Source organism: Tachysurus vachellii, chromosome 22, assembly GCF_030014155.1.
Source record: "Tachysurus vachellii isolate PV-2020 chromosome 22, HZAU_Pvac_v1, whole genome shotgun sequence".
Classification (NCBI taxonomy): domain Eukaryota; kingdom Metazoa; phylum Chordata; class Actinopteri; order Siluriformes; family Bagridae; genus Tachysurus; species Tachysurus vachellii.
The window spans coordinates 18,847,024-18,868,121 of record NC_083481.1 but is presented as its reverse complement, the minus strand read 5'-3'; the positions used below and the strand labels follow the sequence as shown (position 1 = coordinate 18,868,121).

At 46.2% G+C, this 21,098-nt stretch overlaps 3 protein-coding genes across 11 annotated transcripts in view; 1 reads left to right on the top strand and 2 right to left on the bottom strand.

Moving 5' to 3' along the window:
* The first annotated feature begins 1,951 nt into the window (after positions 1-1,951).
* tmcc2 (transmembrane and coiled-coil domain family 2) lies at positions 1,952-9,525 on the top strand. Of its 3 annotated transcripts, XM_060858110.1 has the most exons (5): positions 1,952-2,258; positions 3,140-3,529; positions 3,679-4,229; positions 6,190-6,325; positions 7,355-9,525. In XM_060858110.1, the coding sequence occupies exons 1-5, from the start codon at positions 2,256-2,258 to the stop codon at positions 7,652-7,654; spliced, it is 1,380 nt and encodes a 459-aa protein (XP_060714093.1). In that variant the 5' UTR covers positions 1,952-2,255; the 3' UTR covers positions 7,655-9,525. The 3 variants fall into 3 exon arrangements, with proteins under 3 accessions (XP_060714093.1, XP_060714092.1, XP_060714094.1); XM_060858109.1 differs by lacking the exon at positions 1,952-2,258 and having other exon boundaries at positions 2,817-3,529; XM_060858111.1 differs by lacking the exon at positions 1,952-2,258 and having other exon boundaries at positions 3,458-3,560.
* Positions 9,526-13,006: 3,481 nt separating this feature from the next.
* usp49 (ubiquitin specific peptidase 49) lies at positions 13,007-17,568 on the bottom strand. 7 transcript variants are annotated; one of them, XR_009647638.1, is made up of 9 exons: positions 17,116-17,558; positions 16,516-16,685; positions 15,370-16,414; positions 14,972-15,289; positions 14,501-14,702; positions 14,277-14,385; positions 13,961-14,151; positions 13,689-13,877; positions 13,007-13,652 (listed from the first exon to the last, which is right to left on the bottom strand). XR_009647638.1 is itself a non-coding variant. In XM_060858771.1 (8 exons), the coding sequence occupies exons 3-8, from the start codon at positions 16,345-16,347 to the stop codon at positions 13,774-13,776; spliced, it is 1,902 nt and encodes a 633-aa protein (XP_060714754.1). In that variant the 5' UTR covers positions 16,348-16,414; positions 16,516-16,685; positions 17,473-17,568; the 3' UTR covers positions 13,007-13,773. The 7 variants fall into 7 exon arrangements, 6 of the variants coding, with proteins under 6 accessions (XP_060714754.1, XP_060714752.1, XP_060714757.1 ...); XM_060858771.1 differs by having other exon boundaries at positions 13,007-13,877; positions 17,473-17,568; XM_060858769.1 differs by having other exon boundaries at positions 13,007-13,877.
* Positions 17,569-19,576: 2,008 nt separating this feature from the next.
* med20 (mediator complex subunit 20) overlaps positions 19,577-21,098 on the bottom strand; it is a 3,344-nt gene continuing 1,822 nt past the window's right edge. Inside the window, exons 3-4 of the mRNA XM_060858778.1 lie at positions 20,143-20,396; positions 19,577-20,042 (exon numbers count right to left, since the gene is read on the bottom strand). Coding sequence (XP_060714761.1) covers positions 19,818-20,042; positions 20,143-20,396 — 479 coding nt within the window. The 3' untranslated portion in view covers positions 19,577-19,817. The remainder of the gene's footprint in view (positions 20,043-20,142; positions 20,397-21,098) is intronic.

Below are 21,098 nucleotides of genomic sequence, written 5' to 3'. Positions count from 1 at the left end.
GGTGTGTGAGGTGTGTGAGATGTGTGAGATGTGTGAGATGAGATGTGTGAGGTGTGTGAGATGTGTGAGGTGTGTGTGAGGTGTGAGGTGTGTGAGATGAGATGTGTGAGGTGTGTGAGATGTGTGAGGTGTGTGTGAGGTGTGAGGTGTGTGAGATGTGTGAGGTGTGAGGTGTGTGAGATGAGATGTGTGAGGTGTGTGAGATGTGTGAGGTGTGTGTGAGGTGAGAGGTGTGAGGTGTGTGAGGTGTGTGAGATGAGATGTGTGAGGTGTGTGAGATGTGTGAGGTGTGTGTGAGGTGTGAGGTGTGTGAGATGAGATGTGTGAGGTGTGTGAGATGTGTGAGGTGTGTGTGAGGTGAGAGGTGTGAGGTGTGTGAGGTGTGTGAGATGAGATGTGTGAGGTGTGTGAGATGTGTGAGGTGTGTGTGAGGTGTGAGGTGTGTGAGATGAGATGTGTGAGGTGTGTGAGATGTGTGAGGTGTGTGAGGTGTGAGGTGTGTGAGATGAGATGTGTGAGGTGTGTGAGATGTGTGAGGTGTGTGTGAGATGAGATGTGTGAGGTGTGTGAGGTGTGTGAGGTGTGTGAGGTGTGTGAGATGAGATGTGTGAGGTGTGTGAGATGTGTGAGGTGTGTGTGAGGTGTGAGGTGTGTGAGGTGTGTGAGATGTGTGAGGTGAATTGTGTGACTTCAGTCTTGCAGTACTAACATATTTGCTCAGACCTACAGCTCGTCTTCAGTAAACTTTTTGCATTGATTTATTAAACGTTATAAAGAAGTTTATAAAAGCAGATGTACGATTTATATATTTATATATTTATACATTTATATATTTATACATTTATATCTTTATATTTATATATTTATATTTATACATTTATATATTTATACATTTATATATTTATATTTATATATTTATATTTATACATTTATATATTTATATATTTATATTTATATATTTATACATTTATACATTTATATATTTATATATTTATACATTTATATATTTATATATTTATACATTTATACATTTATATATTTATATATTTATATATTTATATTTATATATTTATACATTTATATATTTATATATTTATATTTATATATTTATACATTTATATATTTATATATTTATATTTATATATTTATACAATTATATATTTATATATTTATACATGTATATATTTATACATTTATATATTTATATATTTATACATTTATATATTTATATATTTATACATTTATATTTATATATTTATATATTTATACATTTATATATTTATATATTTATACATTTATATATTTATATTTATATATTTATACATTTATATATTTATATTTATATATTTATACATTTATATATTTATATTTATATATTTATACATTTATACATTTATATATTTATATATTTATACATTTATATATTTATATATTTATACATTTATATATTTATATATTTATATATTTATATTTATACATTTATATATTTATACATTTATATATTTATATATTTATACAGCAGCTACACACACAATCATCTCTCATATTGTTTCATTTGTCAACATATTTATATAAAGATCAGTTTTGATCAGAATGAGGATTAGAATATTTTAAAAATCTTATATTAAACATTTAATTCATAATAACAAATGATTGTGTGTGTGTGTGTATGTGTGTGTGTATGTGTGTGTGTGTCACATGAATGCTGCAGTGTTTGTACGTTTAGAGATGACACCATGGTAATCTCTCTCTCTCTCTCTCTCTCTCTCTCTCTCTCTCTCTCTCACTCTCTCTCTCTCTCTCTCTCTCTCTCTCTCTCGTTCTCTCTCAACTTCCCTCCACCCCCGAGACACTAATGCGCTTGCGCTAATCTCCTCCCTTCTCCCTCTCTCTCTCTCTCTCTCTCTCCCTCTCTCTCCATCACACACACGCACCAGAGCAGCAGCAACGGTGGTATTTGTGGTGGTGTTTAAGGAAGAAAGGAATTGTGCGGGTTATTGGACAGCGACACAAGCGACTAAGACACAAAGCAGAAGAGAATAAAGACGGAGAGGAGGAGAGGAGCAAGGGATGGCTAGGAGGAGGTGGTGCAGCACCCAGAGACTGTGGAGCGACTGAAAAGCCCAGAGAGAACGACAGAGTGGATTTGGGGAGGGGGGAGGGAGGGAGAGAGGGAGGGATGATGGAGCGATAGAGAGAGGGATGGGCCTCAGAAACAGAGCTGCACTCATCCGACTGATTCGGGACTAAATAGTATGGTAACGTTTCCTCAACTACCCATCATCATCATCATCATCATCATCATCATCATTATTATTATCATCATCTTCTTCTCTCTCTCGGACATCTTTGTTTTTACCCATGATCCCCTGCACAAGCCACTCATGGCCATGTTCATACACACACACACAGTAACATCAAACCTCTGTGTGTGTTTCTGTTCCTTTATTCTGTTCCCTCCAACTCCTCACCATAACACAGGCTGCAGCACAGTGTGTGTGTGTGTGTGTGTGCGTGTGTGTGTGTGCGTGTGTGTGTGTGTGTGTGTGTGCGTGTGCTTTGTGTTTTCACAGTAAACCAGTTTCTAAAACCTTGTTCTGTTTCTTTCTACACATTTGTCTCTGTCTACATTTCCCTCTTCAGACAGTGACTGTGTGTGTGTTTCTAAATCGACATAAAGGAAACACTTGTGCTGTCTAGTTCTGTAGCTTAGTGTGTTTGTGTGTCTGTGTGTATGTGTGTGTCTGTGTGCGTGTGTGTCTGTGTGCGTGTGTGTGCCTTTGTCTGTGTGCGTATGTGTGTCTGTGTGTGTGACTGTGTGCGTGTGTGTCTGTGGGTGTGTCTGTGTGCGTGTGTGTGCCTTTGTCTGTGTGCATGTGTGTGTCTGTGTGAGTGTGTGTGTCTGTGTGAGTGTGTGTGTCTGTGTGTAGGTGTGTGTCTGTGTGAGTGTGTGTGTCTGTGTGTAGGTGTGTGTCTGTGTGAGGGTGTGTGTCTGTGTGAGGTTGTGTGTCTGTGTGAGTGTGTGTGTGTCTGTGTGTAGGTGTGTGTCTGTGTGTTTTTAAATTGACATAAAAGAATTGTGCTGTCCAGGTCTGTAGCTAAGTGTGTGTGTGTCTGAGTGTCTATGTGTGTGTTACAGCTGGATAAGAGCGAGGTATCGACACTGCCTTTGCCCCCCTCAGTGGCCCATGGCAGCTCAGACGGGAACATCAGTGTGGAGGGGGCGGGGTCTGTGTCTGGGGCAGGATCATGGCAGGTGGAGGGACAAGGGGAGGGGCACCGAACACGTGCTGCACTGGATCACCTGCAGCAGAAAATCCTGAAGATCACTGAACAAATCCGTGTGGAACAGGAGGCACGAGACAACAACGTGGCCGAGTATCTGAAGCTCGCTCACAACGCTGACAAACAGCAAGCGTCACGTATCAAACACGTCTTCGAGAAGAAGAACCAGAAATCTGCACAAACCATCGCACACCTGCACAAAAAACTCGAACACTACCACAAAAAGCTCAAAGAAATTGAGCAGGTCAGTGAGTTTGTGTGTAAACATGAAACAGGTGTGTAAATGGGTTCCAGGTGTTTATACAGATGTGAAACTGGAGAAGTGTAATATTATGTAACACCTGGATGAAATGTGTAACAGGTGTGTAACTGTCACACTCGGCTCTCTTACAGAACGGTTTGGTGCGTCAGCCCAAAGACGTGTTGCGGGACATGCAGCAGGGCCTGAAGGATGTTGGAGCCAACGTGCGGGCCGGCATCAGTGGCTTTGGAGGAGGCGTGGTTGAGGGTGTGAGGGGCGGAGTCTCTGCACTCATACGCAATAAGTTCGGCAGCGCAGACAACATCGCCCACCTGAAGGACACTTTAGAACCTGGCCATACAGAGGACACACCCCCTCGTACACTCAGTGGCAGCGCTACTCTGGTGTCCAGCCCCAAGTACGGGAGTGATGACGAGTGCTCCAGCGGCACCTCCGGGTCCGGGGCTGGGAGCAACTCTGGAGGGGGCGGAGCCATCTGCATGGGAAGCCCAAGAATGGATGGACACCATCACCATCATCATCATCATCATCATACGTCTGCATCATGGGACGCTCTGTTGGAGGGACTACAGGAGATCAAAGCCAGTCAGGTGCAGATGGAGGACACAATGGAAGACATGAAGACACAACTACAGAGCACTTACTCCTACATGACCCAGTGCCTGCAGGAGGACAGATACAGGTGTGTAGGGGGACAAAGTGGTGTATACAGGTGTGTGTGAGACAGAGTGGGTATACAGGTGTGTGTGGGACAGAGTGGTGTATACAGTTGTGTGCGGGACAGAGTGGTGTATACAGTTGTGTGCGGGACAGAGTGGTGTATACAGGTGTGTAGGGGGACAAAGTGGTGTATACAGGTGTGTAGGGGACAAAGTGGTGTATACAGGTGTGTAGGGGACAAAGTGGTGTATACAGGTGTGTGCGGGATACAGTGGTGTATACAGGTGTGTGTGGGACAGAGTGGTGTATACAGGTGTGTGGGGGACACAGTGGTGTATACAGGTGTGTGCGGGACACAGTGGTGTATACAGTTGTGTGTGGGACAGAGTGGTGTATACAGGTGTGTGGGGGACACAGTGGTGTATACAGGTGTGTGGGGGACAGAGTGGTGTATATAGGTGTGTTGGGGACAGAGTGGTGTATACAGGTGTGTTGGGGACAGAGTGGTGTATACAGGTGTGTTGGGGACAGAGTGGTGCATACAGGTGTGTGTGGGACACAGTGGTGTATACAGGTGTGTGTGGGACAGAGTGGTGTATACAGGTGTGTGTGGGACACAGTGGTGTATACAGGTGTGTGGGGGACACAGTGGTGTATATAGGTGTGTTGGGGACAGAGTGGCGTATACAGGTGTGTTGGGGACAGAGTGGTGTATACAGGTGTGTGTGGGACACAGTGGTGTATACAGGTGTGTGGGGGACAGTGGTGTATACAGGTGTGTGGGGGACACAGTGGTGTATACAGGTGTGTGTGGGACACAGTGGTGTATACAGGTGTGTGGGGGACAGTGGTGTATACAGGTGTGTGGGGGACACAGTGGTGTATACAGGTGTGTGTGGGACACAGTGGTGTATACAGGTGTGTGGGACACAGTGGTGTATACAGGTGTGTGTGGGACACAGTGGTGTATACAGGTGTGTGGGGGACAGTGGTGTATACAGGTGTGTGGGGGACACAGTGGTGTATACAGGTGTGTGTGGGACACAGTGGTGTATACAGGTGTGTGGGACACAGTGGTGTATACAGGTGTGTGGGGGACACAGTGGTGTATACAGGTGTGTGGGGGACACAGTGGTGTATACAGGTGTGTGGGGGACACAGTGGTGTATACAGGTGTGTGTGGGACACAGTGGTGTATACAGGTGTGTGTGGGACACAGTGGTGTATACAGGTGTGTGGGGGACACAGTGGTGTATACAGGTGTGTGTGGGACACAGTGGTGTATACAGGTGTGTGTGGGACACAGTGGTGTATACAGGTGTGTGTGGGACACAGTGGTGTATACAGGTGTGTGTGGGACACAGTGGTGTATACAGGTGTGTGGGGGACACAGTGGTGTATACAGGTGTGTGGGGGACACAGTGGTGTATACAGGTGTGTGGGGGACACAGTGGTGTATACAGGTGTGTGTGGGACACAGTGGTGTATACAGGTGTGTGTGGGACACAGTGGTGTATACAGGTGTGTGGGGGACACAGTGGTGTATACAGGTGTAAAAGTCACAAAGCTTTTATTGTCATATTGTTTTATTTTATACAGATGTTTCTGTGGGGTGCAGGTGAGTATACAGGTATGTGTATGGCATGTAGGTGTGTGGAGGTACAATTGTGTATAAAGGTGTGGTGGTACGGGGTGTATACAGGGGTGTTGGTGTACAGGATTTTATGTGTAATACATGTGTTCACAGGTGTGTGTGGGGGTGATAAGTATGTTGGTGATAGGTGGGCTACAGGTACTGTATACACAGCTGTAAGCCTGGGTCCAGTTATATATGAGCTATAGATGTGCATACAGATGAGTAACTGAGGTACATATGTCTATAGTAATATATATTAGAGAGCTGAGCTCAAGTGTGTGTGTGTGTGTGTGTGTGTGTGTGTGTGTGTGTGTGTGTGTGTGTTTGTGTGTGTTTTCCTGAGCAGGTACGAGCGTTTGGAGGAGCAGCTAAATGACGTGACTGAACTCCATCAAAATGAACTGAGCAACCTGAAGCAGGAGCTGGCCAGCATGGAGGAGAAGGTGGCCTACCAGTCATATGAGAGAGCTCGAGACATTCAGGTACACACACACACTTACCCACTCTCACTATCACACACACACACACACACACTTACCCACTCTCACTATCACACACACACTTACCCACTCTCACTATCACACACACACTTACCCACTCTCACTATCACACACACTTACCCACTCTCACTATCACACACACACTTACCCACTCTCACTATCACACACACACACACACACACTTACCCACTCTCACTATCACACACACACTTACCCACTCTCACTATCACACACACACTTACCCACTCTCACTATCACACACACACACTTACCCACTCTCACTATCACACACACACTTACCCACTCTCACTATCACACACACACACACACTTACCCACTCTCACTATCACACACACTCACACTCACACACACACTTACCCACTCTCACTATCACACACACTCACACTTACCCACTCTCACTATCACACACACACTTTCCCACTATCACACACACACACACACACACTTATTCACTCTAACTATCACACACACACACACACACACACACACACACACACACACACACACACACAGAGTCACGCACTCACACTCACTCACACACTCACTCATGCACACACAATAACTAGACACTTGGCTCTCGGTTTTTTGGTCTTTATATTTTTTCAGTTTTTGAAATGGATACATTATTGTGAGATATTTTATTATATAATAAATAAAAGTCCCTGGTGGTGTTTGTCCCCCTTTGCTGAGCCACTGGGATTCACTCAGTGTTCCTGTTAATCCTGTAAAGGTGTTCAGTGGGGTTGAGTCAGGGCAATGTGCAGGATTATTGTCAAAAAATGTCATTAGACAGAATAATAGCATAGAAGCCCAATGTTCAGATGTTTATCATATAGAAATTCAGACTAATGCTCTGTCCCCTTCTCTCGTTAAACCATTGGTCTGTGGCCTTCATGTGCATATTGGTATATTACTGGTGCTCATACACGATTAGTCATGTTTACATCTTGACTTTTGTGCTGGTGTGTGTGTGTGTGTGTGTGTGTTCAGGAGGCAGTGGAGTCATGTCTGACACGTGTCAGTAAGCTGGAGTTGCAGCAGCAGCAGCAGCAGGTGGTGCAGTTGGAGGGTGTGGAGAACGCCAACGCTCGCGCTCTGCTCGGGAAGCTCATTAGCGTGCTGCTAGCTCTCATGGCAGTGCTGCTCGTCTTTGTCTCCACCGTGGCCAACTTCATCACCCCTCTCATGAAGACCCGCACTCGCATCACCTCCTCTGTGGCCTTCACCCTCTTCCTCATTATGCTCTGGAAGCACTGGGATTGGTTCGAACTCTGCTTCCTGTCTGGCTAAGTCATGTGACCTCAGAACTCCACCCTCTGCTACTGTGTCTCTGAAGAGCCGATGGAGCTCCTCATATAAACACCGCTACTACCACAGAGACAGTAAGTGGGACACGTCCCATTTACACCAGATCTGTATGTATTTGGTCTAGATCTGGAGTTCAGCATGCTGTCGTGCCCTAAAACACTCATCAGATTTAAATACTGTATTTTGGACTATAAGTCGTGTTTAATTGCCTGCTAGCATTTTAGATTCGAATCTAATAGTAGGTTGCACATTACTTGTGTATTTACTGTAGGTCTAATGTTCCAGCAGTTAAAGGGTTAAGGGTTAAAGGTTCAGATTCACTACCTAGTGTCAGCTTGGCACTAACATCAAACTAAAAACCTTCAGTAGGGGTGATTAGCATTATTGTAGCCAGTAATCAAACAGTACTGAAACCTGTGTGGTTCCTGTACCTAAAAGGATGCATTAAATCTCCCAAACCGAGTTCATGTACCTGGACCAGTGACAATCACATTCACCAGGAAATTAATGACTACAATAAAACCTCTACTGGTGAAATGTGACACCTTAAAGTCCACAATGTCCTGGTCCAACTTAGCACCAGTCTGGATCTTCACGCTGCTTCCCTGCCAGCAACAGCAGTGCTGAGCTACAGCATCATGGCCACCAGGGGGCACTGCATCCCTGTTTACATCCAGTTCTCACCATGAGGTCAAATACAAGAATGCGTCTTATAGTCCAGGAGATATGGCAGACATGTTAGTGACCATACAGTAGCACAGACCAGCTAGTTCGACACTCTTTCATTTGACCTTCTGAAAGAGAAGAAAAGACAATAGACACTTGGAAGGGTGTCTATCTATTTTTTCACCTTTAAACAGGACTGAATGTTGTTGCATGACTTGCTGTGCCACATATCAGGATGTGTGTTTTATCTGTGTGTGAAACAGAGACTGCAGATTTCAGTTGAAACACTTCTGATTCTGGGCAGTTTTCAGCCCAAAGTTTTGGCTTTCATACTGTGGCAATATTATTGTGAAATACAGGAATTAAATGTGGCAGAATGCAGAGTTCAGCTGTAGAAGCTAATGAGCTGCACAATATGTTGATCGATAAGCATCACATTAGCTACACGACTACAAAATGAGACAGTGCTAAGGAAATGATTGCCTTCTGTAAATAATCCTAGTAGCAATGTTTGCTCTTAAGCTAACCACTAAACCAGCTATCAGGATGTGACTGTCTCGGATTAGCACACAATATTGTTCATACAGTTGTTGACAAACACAAAGGTATGTTTCTGATTTTTTTTTTGTGTTGAATTGTGTTAAAATTTATTTTTTTGCAAACACATGTGGGGTAAAGGTTTTTGTTCTGGATGCTTTCAGCTCTCACTGTGTCTTTACATGAGGCTAAATTGATAGCCTCATTTTTTTTTGCTAGCTTTTGCTTGAGAACGCTAGTTGCTTAGCATCAGTTCTGATCACAGCATCACCTTCAATGTCTTTGCTAATAATTGGAGTACTATTGGAATCCGCAGAAATCTGATCAGAGATCAGTCTGGTGTTTTTGTGAATGTTTAAGTGTCAGCACTCTGCATGACTTCATACACTGCCACTGAGTTCACACACTGCATCACATTAACCGTTTTCTAAGCTTTCTATTTGTGTCCGTCGATTGTAAAAGAACCAAACAGCCCGTGTGTGACTTTGTCTTAACTGAGCACTCTGTCGAAGGGACCAGCGGGACGTCTGTCACTTCCTCAGCTCTCTGATCAATAACACTGTCCATCATAGTTGTTTTATACCTGCAGTACCTACAGAGTCACAGCTCCATCATCACTGATCACATGCTCACTCACTTTTCATATTTATACCCTGTTTGCTAAAATCCATCAAATACGGCACTGTAATCTTAATAAACACATTTACACAGCTATGTGATGACTGTGTGACTTCATAAAATATAATTAAAATGATAATTTCATTCATTCATTCATCTTCTACCGCTTATCCGAACTACCTCTGGTCACGGGATCTCAGGCGTCATCGGGCATCAAGGCAGGATACACCCTGGACGGAGTGCCAACCCATCACAGGGCACAAACACACACACACTCTCATTCACTCACACAATCACACACTAGGGACAATTTTCCAGAGATGCCAATGAACCTACCATGCATGTCTTTGGACCGGGGGAGGAAACCGGAGTACCCGGAGGAAACCCCCGAGGCACGGGGAGAACATGCAAACTCCACACACACAAGGTGGAGGTGGGAATCGAACCCCGACCCTGGAGGTGTGAGGCGAACGTGCTAACCACTAAGACACCGTGCCTCCCTCAAAATGATAATTTATTTATATTAAATAGTAATATTTACAGTGTGTCTTCCCTATGAGAGAAGACAACAGCATGGACCATCGTGTTCTACACTTTCCTGCAATCCTCCCCACAAATATAGTTGTCTGAGCACATGTCCATATTTCTGAGCCCAAGGCAAAATGAAACCGTCTATAAGGACTGTACAGGTACGGACCGGTCTCTGTTCACACAGGAAGCAGCAGCAGAGGAGCACAGCTCTTTATTCCTGCCCTACATTCACTTCTGCACAGGAGCAGAATACACCAAAGACTGCTGAAGATTTGCCCAACCAGAAGCTGTGGTGAGTAGTCAAGTAAAGAGGGGTTAATGCTAGACAATGTATGGAAATAATCTTATTGTTGTAAATTAATTAACTTCAATCATTTTCTCAGTAAGAGTGAATGAGTGAATGAGTGAGTGCGTGTGTGTGCCCTGCGATGGGTTGGCACTCACACACTCTTACTGAGAAAATGATTAATTAATTAACTTCAATAATTAGTTAGTTAGGCTCCTCGTGACCCGAGGTAGTTCGGATAAGAGAAAGAAAATGAATGAATGAATTTTCTCAGTATTTTAAAATGACTTTCTAAATGTTTTGCCTGATTGATTAACAAATGAAAAATGTTTTAAATGTGAATAATATACAGAACTGGTAAATTTGCTGCACTATTTCTACTTCACTTGCTGCATATTTAAATTTAAGGTAACGTGATGTAATAAGGATGTGTGTGTGGTGTGTGGTGTGAGTGTGTGTGTGTGGTGTGAGTGTGTGAGTGTGTGTGGTGTGAGTGAGTGTGTGTGTGTAAATATTATATACATAAATGTATAACCTCACACTGTCACACAAAATGGATTTTGGTTCAGTTAAATAATTATAAACCACTAAACTTTTAGAGAAAATGAGAAGAAAAGAATAAAATATTGTGATGGTTAAAATAAAATAAATGTCTTTCTTACAGAAGTCACTATTTTTTCTTTAGTAAATGTGTGTAGTAAAATTTTTTATTAATTGTTTTCATTTCATCATAAATCAGTATTTTATTCCTTTTTTTAATCAGACATTTATTCTAAAACCTCTGTGACAAAAAGCTGATTAAGGAAAAAATATTATGTAAAACTTTAATAATTCTTTAACCGACATAAAGGTGAAAGGTCACGATGACGTAAGCAGTGACGCCATCACTTCACTGGGTGTTTCTGCTCCATCAGAAGGAGTTAAAGCTGTGACTCTGATCATCATTACACACCGTTTGTGTTGTGGATCAGGACAGATTTCACCTGAGAACCTGAGTAAGTTACACACACACACACACACACACAGGCTGGGGTCACGTGATCATCCCCTTCAGCACATCACTTACAGCTCAGACTCCTTCTCATTAGTCACTAGATGAATGTTGGGACTCCGAGCAGGTCAACATGGAGTTAATATCTGACTTTACTGATTATTCTTTTGTAAAATAACAGGCAGATTTCATCAGGAAACACATTAGCAGTCTTTGCTAGCTAGTGTTAGCATCCTTGAGCCATTTATGTGTCTTTATAACCTCAATAACGACTCAGTATTGTGATGGAATCTCTTTAATCGCTATCAGGTCAAGTCCAGATCAATAAAGTTGATAACTGGTGCCTCCACAATACAGAACAAAATGTCATGAGTTCAGAGGTCATGTAAAACCTCTGTAGTCCTAAACACTCTCTCTCTCACACACACACACACACACACACACACACACACGAAAGACATTCATGGTCATCAGATTGTTCTGGTCAGTAATTGACTAAAGTAACAGTCCCCCCCCCCACCCCGACTCCCCCTCAGTCCCATCCCATTTTTAGTCAGGTACAGGTAGCCCCGCCCCTCATGCACCTAGGTGCGGGTAGCCCCGCCCCTCATGCGCCTAGGTGCAGGTAGCCCCGCCCCTCATGCGCCTAGGTGCAGGTAGCCCCGCCCCTCATGCGCCTAGGTGCAGGTAGCCCCGCCCCTCATGCGCCTAGGTGCAGGTAGCCCCGCCCCTCAGGTGCCTAGGTGCAGGTAGCCCCGCCCCTCATGCGCCTAGGTGCAGGTAGCCCCGCCCCTCAGGTGCCTAGGTGCAGGTAGCCCCGCCCCTCAGGTGCCTAGGTGCAGGTAGCCCCGCCCCTCAGGTGCCTAGGTGCAGGTAGCCCCGCCCCTCAGGTGCCTAGGTGCAGGTAGCCCCGCCCCTCAGGTGCCTAGGTGCAGGTAGCCCCGCCCCTCAGGTGCCTAGGTGCAGGTAGCCCCGCCCCTCAGGTGCCTAGGTGCAGGTAGCCCCGCCCCTCAGGTGCCTAGGTGCAGGTAGCCCCGCCCCTCAGGTGCCTAGGTGCAGGTAGCCCCGCCCCTCAGGTGCCTAGGTGCAGGTAGCCCCGCCCCTCAGGTGCCTAGGTGCAGGTAGCCCCGCCCCTCAGGTGCCTAGGTGCAGGTAGCCCCGCCCCTCAGGTGCCTAGGTGCAGGTAGCCCCGCCCCTCAGGTGCCTAGGTGCAGGTAGCCCCGCCCCTCAGGTGCCTAGGTGCAGGTAGCCCCGCCCCTCAGGTGCCTAGGTGCAGGTAGCCCCGCCCCTCAGGTGCCTAGGTGCAGGTAGCCCCGCCCCTCAGGTGCCTAGGTGCAGGTAGCCCCGCCCCAGCACACAGTTCATGATGCACATTAGAAACCACAGTAGAAAAGAAAAACAGTATCACAAATTTGAGCAATTCCTGATTGTAGTGTGTGAAAAGTTTGATGATGGAATCCTCCAGACAGTTGTCTCAGTCCTCAGTCAGCACAGGGGGAGCTCCATCCTTCCCCCAGCTGCACTTCTTTCTCCATCCCTCCATCACCCTGAGCTCCTCCCTCAGGCAGTGTGGGCGTGTTGATGTGTTTTCCTGAATCTCCAGTGTGAGGACGATGGTCCTGAATGCCCTGGATGTGCACACACACACTGTGTTTGTGTGTGTGTGTGTCTGCGCAGTCTTAGTGTGTAGAAAATCTCTGAGATCTAAAACGAACTTGAGGTCAGAGCTGATGCAACTTTTCAACAGACGTGGAGCCGAAGCCGAAGCTTACAGAGCCGAACGGTTACGTCAGCAGACGTGTTCATTTCCCGAACACACGGCCTTCTACAACATGATCACAGACATAGACCCTGATTAAATCTATTCATTCTGAAGGTGTAGCTGCTCAAATCTGCTGTTGCCATGGCAACAAACAAACAAAACTCGGACGTCTGGAGCGATTGTTATAAAGGTTTATATACATAAGCTGATTAGTGAAAACACTCAACAGTGGCTTTTAGGTCATTTTTTTTGCTGGTGTGTTCAATCATTACCTACAACCAAGTCACACTCCTGCTGAAATCAGACACATGCTGGGAGTGTATGACATCACTAGTATCACGAGTAACGTCCAGAATACACACGTTTATGTAGAAGACAGAGTAAAGCTGCTGCCTGGCCTACTGTAAACACTCAGAACCGGCTGTGGACCGATTCCTGCTCCACATCAGCTGAAAAGTGCCATGAGTGATGAACCTCGTCTTTATTGTAAAATACCTCAGTGAAAAAATACAGCTGAGCCGTGTGACGGCTAATCAGACCTGACCTAAACATGTGTGCTGGCTAGGATAGGCATGTCTCTCTCTCTCTCTGTATCTCTCACACACACACACACACACACACACACACACGGAAGTAAGGCCTGTTCTAGACACACACAGGTTGGATTGTTCGGTCAGTACTACACCCAGGTGTGGGTTTGTTGAGTCTCTTTAAGCTGAGCGTTGTGTGTAAAACAGGATGTACGCCTGAGTGCTGCAGACCTCTTCCACGCTACACACATTCATCTCAGAGTCATTACAGTGGACCCAGAAACCTGCAAACACAAGTTTAAAAAGTTAGTGAATAACATTCTACAGAAAAGACAGACAGTGAGTAATCATCGTGAACATCACTCACCCCCCTCCGTGTTGTAGCAGTAGGCCGTGTAGTGTCCTGAGCCGAAGCCTTTCCCATGATGCATCACTACAGCAGAGAGGTCGTAGGTGAAGACCTGTGATGCGTCAGGACAGCAGTATGGCTCCATGTTCAGAACCTGATCAAATGCCACATGAACACCGATCTTCTCCCTGTGGTTCCGGCCCGACCAGCTAAACAGGCAGACAGTGATTAAATACAAGTGTGTAAAATCAGCATAAACACCTGATTCTCTCCATGCCAGTCCATAGTCACACTGCAACTATGTCAGATTTCTGCTTGTGTGTGTAAAACCTACCGGAAGCGTTTTAGGTGAAGCCGCAGCACCTGAGGTAAACGATAAATCAGCAGCTGTTTACAGGCCTCGGACAGAGCCAGTGGCTTGTGGGACGACTTGCGTCTTTTTCCTGACACACACACAAAACAGTAAATAAAAAACCAGGACAAATGGCTAAGCTCTCTGTTTTGTTTTGTTTTCTATTGTGAATGTGTGCATTTGTGTGTGTGTGTGTGTTTGCTCACTGTTGCAGTAGTTACAGTTGTAGATACATCCCTCCAGAGCCTCGGTTTCAGTGAACTTGCTCAGCATCTCTGTGAGAGAGCAGCTCTGAGAGGACACTTGGCTCAGTTTAGCCACACTGTGATAACGCTCAGGAAACTCCAGAGACAAATCCCAGAAGGGCTCCACCGTGTTTGACTTGCGCTTACAGGACAGACACGTCACCTGGTTAGGACGGACACACACACACACACACACACACACCACGGAAGGGAGAGACAATGTGATTAAACTGTTGATGTGGATGTGAGTTTAAAGGATCACAAAGCTGTGGAGATCAGTGACGGTCTACACGATCATCACTCAGAAACAAGTAGACATACACAAGTAAGTTTTTGTTACTTAAAAAATTGTCACAATATTATGTAAATTAATTTATACATATTTATAAACTCGTTAAGCTCCTTACTCCATGCTGTGTGTGTAGGACTGACCTGGCTGAGCAGCTGGCCATGGAAGATGGTGTTGAGGACTTTGAGCACCTGTTTGGAGAGTTTCCTCTGTGTGATAGGGATAACGATGCGTGTGCGTGTGTGTTGCCGTTTCGCACCGTAGCCGCCATCAGCCTCCAGCTCTTGTTGCACTTTATCTAGCAACTCACACAGGAATTCCTGCGCGTCCTGCTGGTCACAGCCGCGGAACGCCGGGATGACGTTCCACACGGAGTGCAGCATGGCGAAAGGAGAAACGAGCGTCCAGCGGCCGGACCACATCACCCTAAACAGAGTGTGCAGCTCCTGGCACAGAGATACCTGTAATCACAACAGTTCATTCAGTATTCTGCTCTAAACTCACGCTGCAAGAAATAAATCTGGGGGGAAACAGAACACACCTGCTGGCCGGATAAAGATGAAGAGCGAGGGTCTTTGGGCTGCACCAGTTTTTCTCCTTCCATCATGCCTTGAGTTTTGGCAAGCAGCAGCTGCTCCGTCTCACACAGATCCAGTGCAAGGAAACACTCCCTGAACTTACGCAGGTGGCTCAGCACCTGGAGGATGGAGTTCATGTAACACGTGTTGCCTAGGTTACGAAGTCCTGTGACACCCGGCGCTAATCGCCTGCGCCGTGCTAACAGAAACGATGACTTGGCCCGCTTTCCTGCCACGCCCGGTTTCACAGTACGGAGCACTTTTCTGGGATTTTTTGACAAAGTCTTGCTGGGAAGTGGCACTTTTTCAGGTGGGTCTCTGAATTTTCTTGGAATCAGCGCAATTAGCGGCCGCGGTGCCTGTGTTAAAAGGCGTGCGCTTTTCCTTGGCGGTGCGTTTCCGTCATCTCCCATGATCCTTTTCTTCATTTCCTTACGTTGTCGCCGAAGTTCCTCCTTCTCCTGTTCCAGTTTTTTCTGCTCGTCTTGTTGCCGTGTCCTCCAGTGCCGAAAAGCAGTTCCTAACAGCACACGTCTCCGGTGCCTTAGTGCCACCTGCACAGTTCCTGCCCCGTCGCTGCCCACCGAGTGTGACGACGACGACGCAGAACGCATGGAGCGGCGCCCGGCATCCCGCACGGTGGACAACGCCCCCCGCAGGAGCTTCAGGTCGCCCTCTGCGTTGTCGTTTAGGACGTAATCGCCACACGCAAAGCAGAACACATCTAGCGCTCGCACTTCCATGGCGAGCGGGTGCTGTGTCTCGCGGTAGTGCTGCAACGAGTGCTCTTCGATGTAGTGACCACAAGCCACGTGCGCACATTTGAGACAGGCCCACACGGACTCTGTGGTGTTGCAGTCCACACAGCGCCATTTCTGAGGGTTCAAGATGGAGTGATCTTGTCCCAAACGGAGACGGACCACATGCTTGCAGCGCTCCATTGCTCCCAAACACTCATCAGCCCTCACGAGTCAGGAGCCACAGCACTGCGGCACGACCGGACCGGGGCTGAGCGGGAAACACACACACACACATTTATTGTAATACAAAAAAAAACACAGCACAGGTATTTCTGTTGTCCACACAGGGAGAGAAGTTGTGTGACTCACCATGAAAGTGGATTCATAAAGGACTGATGGAGTGTGTGGTGAGCATCACAACCTCAGAGCGAGGATCTCAGCATCACTCAGCACCACACTGCCATGGAGAAACGGAAACATGCTGTCAGCTGCCTCAACAGTGGGATGTGAAGAAACAGAGTGGAGCTGAGGGTCTGCGTCTGGGTCACAAAGTAAACAGTGTGGTGTTGATGCTGGAGCTCACACTAACCACCAACACAACACAAAGCTTTCAGGTTCTACACAAACCGGGATCAGAGTCTGAGCTTAGTACCGACCTGCTGACCGGACGGTTCGGTACCGACCTGCTGACCGGACGGTTCGGTACCGTCGAGCTGAGCAACTGAAATATCGCGATGTTTCGCTTTATCGTTATCTGACCAAAACTCGTAAATGTAAACAGATCATCATATCTACACTTAAAGTCTCCCGAATTGTCTCACTAGAAGAAAAGCACCGCTTATTACGTGTGTTTTACTGCGAGGACACATTTTAACTGAGGAGTAAGTAAACCGCGCCAGCCGGGTGCCGGCATGCTAATGCTAAGCTAATGCTAAGCTAATGAGCTAGCCTAGCATCCTCAGGACTTACCTCAGAACAAAGAGCGCTGTTTACACCGAGAATAAATCAGTCACACAAAGTCCACAGGACAGAGTTAGTGCCGGAACAAACACACACAGCGCTTCGGCTTTATTCCTCATCACAATAAAGATTATTCTGCTGGAAATAAACTTTTGTTTTAAAACCTTTAAACAAAACGCACCGGGCGCTCGGATTAAAGTCCGGGAACCGCCACATGGACCAGATGTTTACACGTTAATACACGTTTATACACGTCGACACGTCCCTACAGATAAACACACAGCGTCCCACAGACAGTCGCGCACTAAACGCTCCGTGTGCAACATTTCCGCTCGTTCCGCTGTTTGTGTGCGGCTTTTTATTTACCGCACGCGCGCTGTCACAACCGAACCCGGACCGGAGAGGATCAGGGCCGCGTCCTAAACGGGCTCCTGCTCCCTACACAGTGCACGTTAGGGTTTAAAACCACGCTGTATATAGTGCACTTTACATCCAATAGGGAGCCATTTGGGATTCGGTTTTCAGTCGCCTCGTTACTGATTGGTTGTGACCATGATAAGCGTTGATTCTTATTGGCTGTTAGATACGTCAGTCACGACAGACAGGCGTAAGTGCAGTCAGGACGCAGAGGCGGGGAGAAGAGCAGCGTGTCCGCGGTAATGAGAGGATGAAGCTCCGCACTCCATCCAGCAGGTGGCGGAATGTGCACCATAATCTCCTTATTAGTAAAGAAGAAGAAACTTGCCAAGGGGGGCACGGTGTCTTAGTGGTTAGTACGTTCGGCTCACACCTCCAGGGTTGGGGTTCGATTCCCACCTCCGCCTTGTGTGTGTGGAGTTTACATGTTCTCCCCGTGCCTCGGGGGTTTCCTCCGGGTACTCCGGTTTCCTCCCCCGGTCCAAAGACATGCATGGTAGGTTGATTGGCATCTCTGGAAAATTGTCCGTAGTGTGTGATTGTGTGAGTGAATGAGAGTGTGTGTGTGTGTGTGTGTGTGTGTGTGTGTGTGTGTGTGTGTGTGCCCTGTGATGGGTTGGCACTCCGTCCAGGGTGTATCCTGCCTTGATGCCCGATGACGCCTGAGATAGGCACAGGCTCCCCGTGACCCGAGGTAGTTCAGATAAGCGGTAGAAGATGAATGAATGAAAAGAAACTTGCCCCAGTCTCTTACCCCATTCAGCAGAGCTGCTGTCACTGTATAAACAACACGGTGAAGGAGTCAGCAGTGCGAGTGCATTGGTCAGGAGCGCATTCAGAGTACAATACCAACATGTTTACAACATAAACACATCCCGAGTCCATGCTGTTGCATTTGTTATGCTTTGTTACAGATTGGCCTTGGACTGTCACCTGCACTGTCACTGGACACTGAGTGCCACTGGCTAATCCCAGCATGTCTGCCTCAGAAAACTCCTCCATCACTCTTATCATGAACACCTCAAGGTTGTGTACTTGGTCCTATACTGGTCACTTATCGCTGCTCAGCCCAATAATGTTATCATTAAGTTCATAGTAAGGACACGACATCTACCAGAGTGAGGTTTCAGCTGTAAATCCCTGGCTGTCTATATCTGTGAGGAACTTAAGTGCTTACAGATCACAGCACAGCTGGTAAACAAATCCAGCAAAAGAATGTATTTCCTGAGGGGACGCAGCAAGTTTGGCATGATACTGAAGTTTGGCATTGATACTACAGATACTACACAAAGTGTTGCACTACGGAGAGGGTGTTAACCTGCTACAACAGCACAACACATGACAGAAGGGCACTTCAGAGGGTGATAAGGACAGACCAGAAACTCACAGGGACAGATCACCACTACGGATTTTTAATAACAGGACAAACCAGTGGGCCAGTAACATCAGTGACCCCACACATCCCATTCTCTTTACTCTCATGAAGTCTAGTGAGCAGAACCGGAGCACTACAGCCAGGACAAGGAGACTTGTGAGCAGTCTGTATCCACAGGCAGATTAACACTTGTCACACACTAACACTTCCACTGGTACATCATGCTTACTACTGACCCTGATGCTGAAATACACCCTGCCTTTTTACAATAGACCCTCTTACCTCATAAACTTCATATTAACTGGACTACGAACTTTACACATTACATTTTAAATGACTTTTCACCTAAAAAATATTCTCACTTTAATTGCACAAACAGTGTACTACGGAATTTCTATTGAATATGGCTTCTCTTACATTGTAAACTGTTTTTGTACCATTTTTATTTTTATTGTATTTCATCTGATTTTTATTGCAATTTCTTTACTTTTTTGATATTTTTAATTTGTAATTCTAATTGTAATTGAAATGTTTGTTGCCCTTCCGCCCTCTGTTCTCGTGAGGTAAAAACAAAATAAGAGTGTCAGTGTAGCTGGGTGCATGTAAGGAAGGCACTGTTTTGAGTCACACTGCATGAGTGCTGCAGTGTTTTTATCCCAATAATTATAAATTACCATATTACTGCTACAGTTCAACTTTATTTTAGTAAAAATTTTACATTTTCTTAAAAAAACCCCAACATAAATTCAGTCACAGTGTCCCTTCACTTTGATACAGCAGTAAAGAAAACACAGCTGAGAAACTGGACATGTGATTGACTTGTGAGTTTTTACAGTTTATGTCCTGGTCCAGAGCTGACAGTTCTGTTCCACAGCAGATCTGCATGTCGTGGCTTCTTTCCAGCTTGTGTGTGTGTTTGTCAGCGCACGCCGCTCCCCGGCAGCACCTGCTGTTTGCGGATTTTGCTGAAGAGCTCGAGGTACTGGTTCATGGTGTCCATGCAGTCAGCCGGAGCGAACAGACCCTCAGCCTTACTGCTGAACACAGAGGGCAGGTCAGGAACGCTGGAGCCCAGAAAACTCTGCATGAACTCCTTCATCAGGTTCCAACAGTCACCAGGAACTACACAAGCTGAGTACTCCACCTGCACACACCCACACAAATACAGAGCTGTTGGTGTGATTTACACACTGTGTGTGTGTGTGTGTGTGTGTGTGTGTGTGTGTGTGTATTAGACCACGGACCTCCACTGAGATACCCCGAGCGCTGGAGCTCATTGTTACTGTCCCGACTTTAATCAGGAAGTCAGCGTAGCGATAACGGGCACCGCGGCTCTCTACTTTGTGGCCCTTCGCATTCTGGAAGTGACTCTTTAGCTTCACCATGAGCACATCGAAGTTAGCGTCCGCCGCCAGTGTAGGGCCACCGTCAAACAGAGCCAGACAGCTGAGAGGTGTCTCAGAGTTATGCATCACATACAGGAGTTTAGTGGGCTGAGCTGATGGACACACACACACACACACACACACACACACAATTCACAATCCTCATTACAACACCAGAATCACAGTGACTCAAATATGTAATTAACTTTCCCTATAAAAGGTGTAGGACTAACACAGGTTTAGGCTTGTATAGGCCACACCCCCAACAGTCCCAAAGCTGAGGTGATTGCAGGTGATTACAGGTGACTGCAGGTGATTACAGGTGATTACAGGTGACTGCAGGTGATTACAGGTGATTACAGGTGACTGCAGGTGTGCATGTGATTACAGGTGATTGCAGGTGATTACAGGTGACTGCAGGTGACTGCAGGTGATTACAGGTGTGCATGTGATTACAGGTGATTACAGGTGATTACAGGTGACTGCAGGTGATTACAGGTGACTGCAGGTGATTACAGGTGACTGCAGGTGTGCATGTGATTACAGGTGATTGCAGGTGATTACAGGTGACTGCAGGTGATTACAGGTGTGCATGTGATTACAGGTGATTAAAGGTGATTACAGGTGACTACAGGTGACTGCAGGTGATTACAGGTGACTACAGGTGACTACAGGTGACTGCAGGTGATTACAGGTGACTGCAGGTGATTACAGGTGACTGCAGGTGATTACAGGTGTGCATGTGATTACAGGTGATTACAGGTGATTACAGGTGACTGCAGGTGATTACAGGTGACTGCAGGTGATTACAGGTG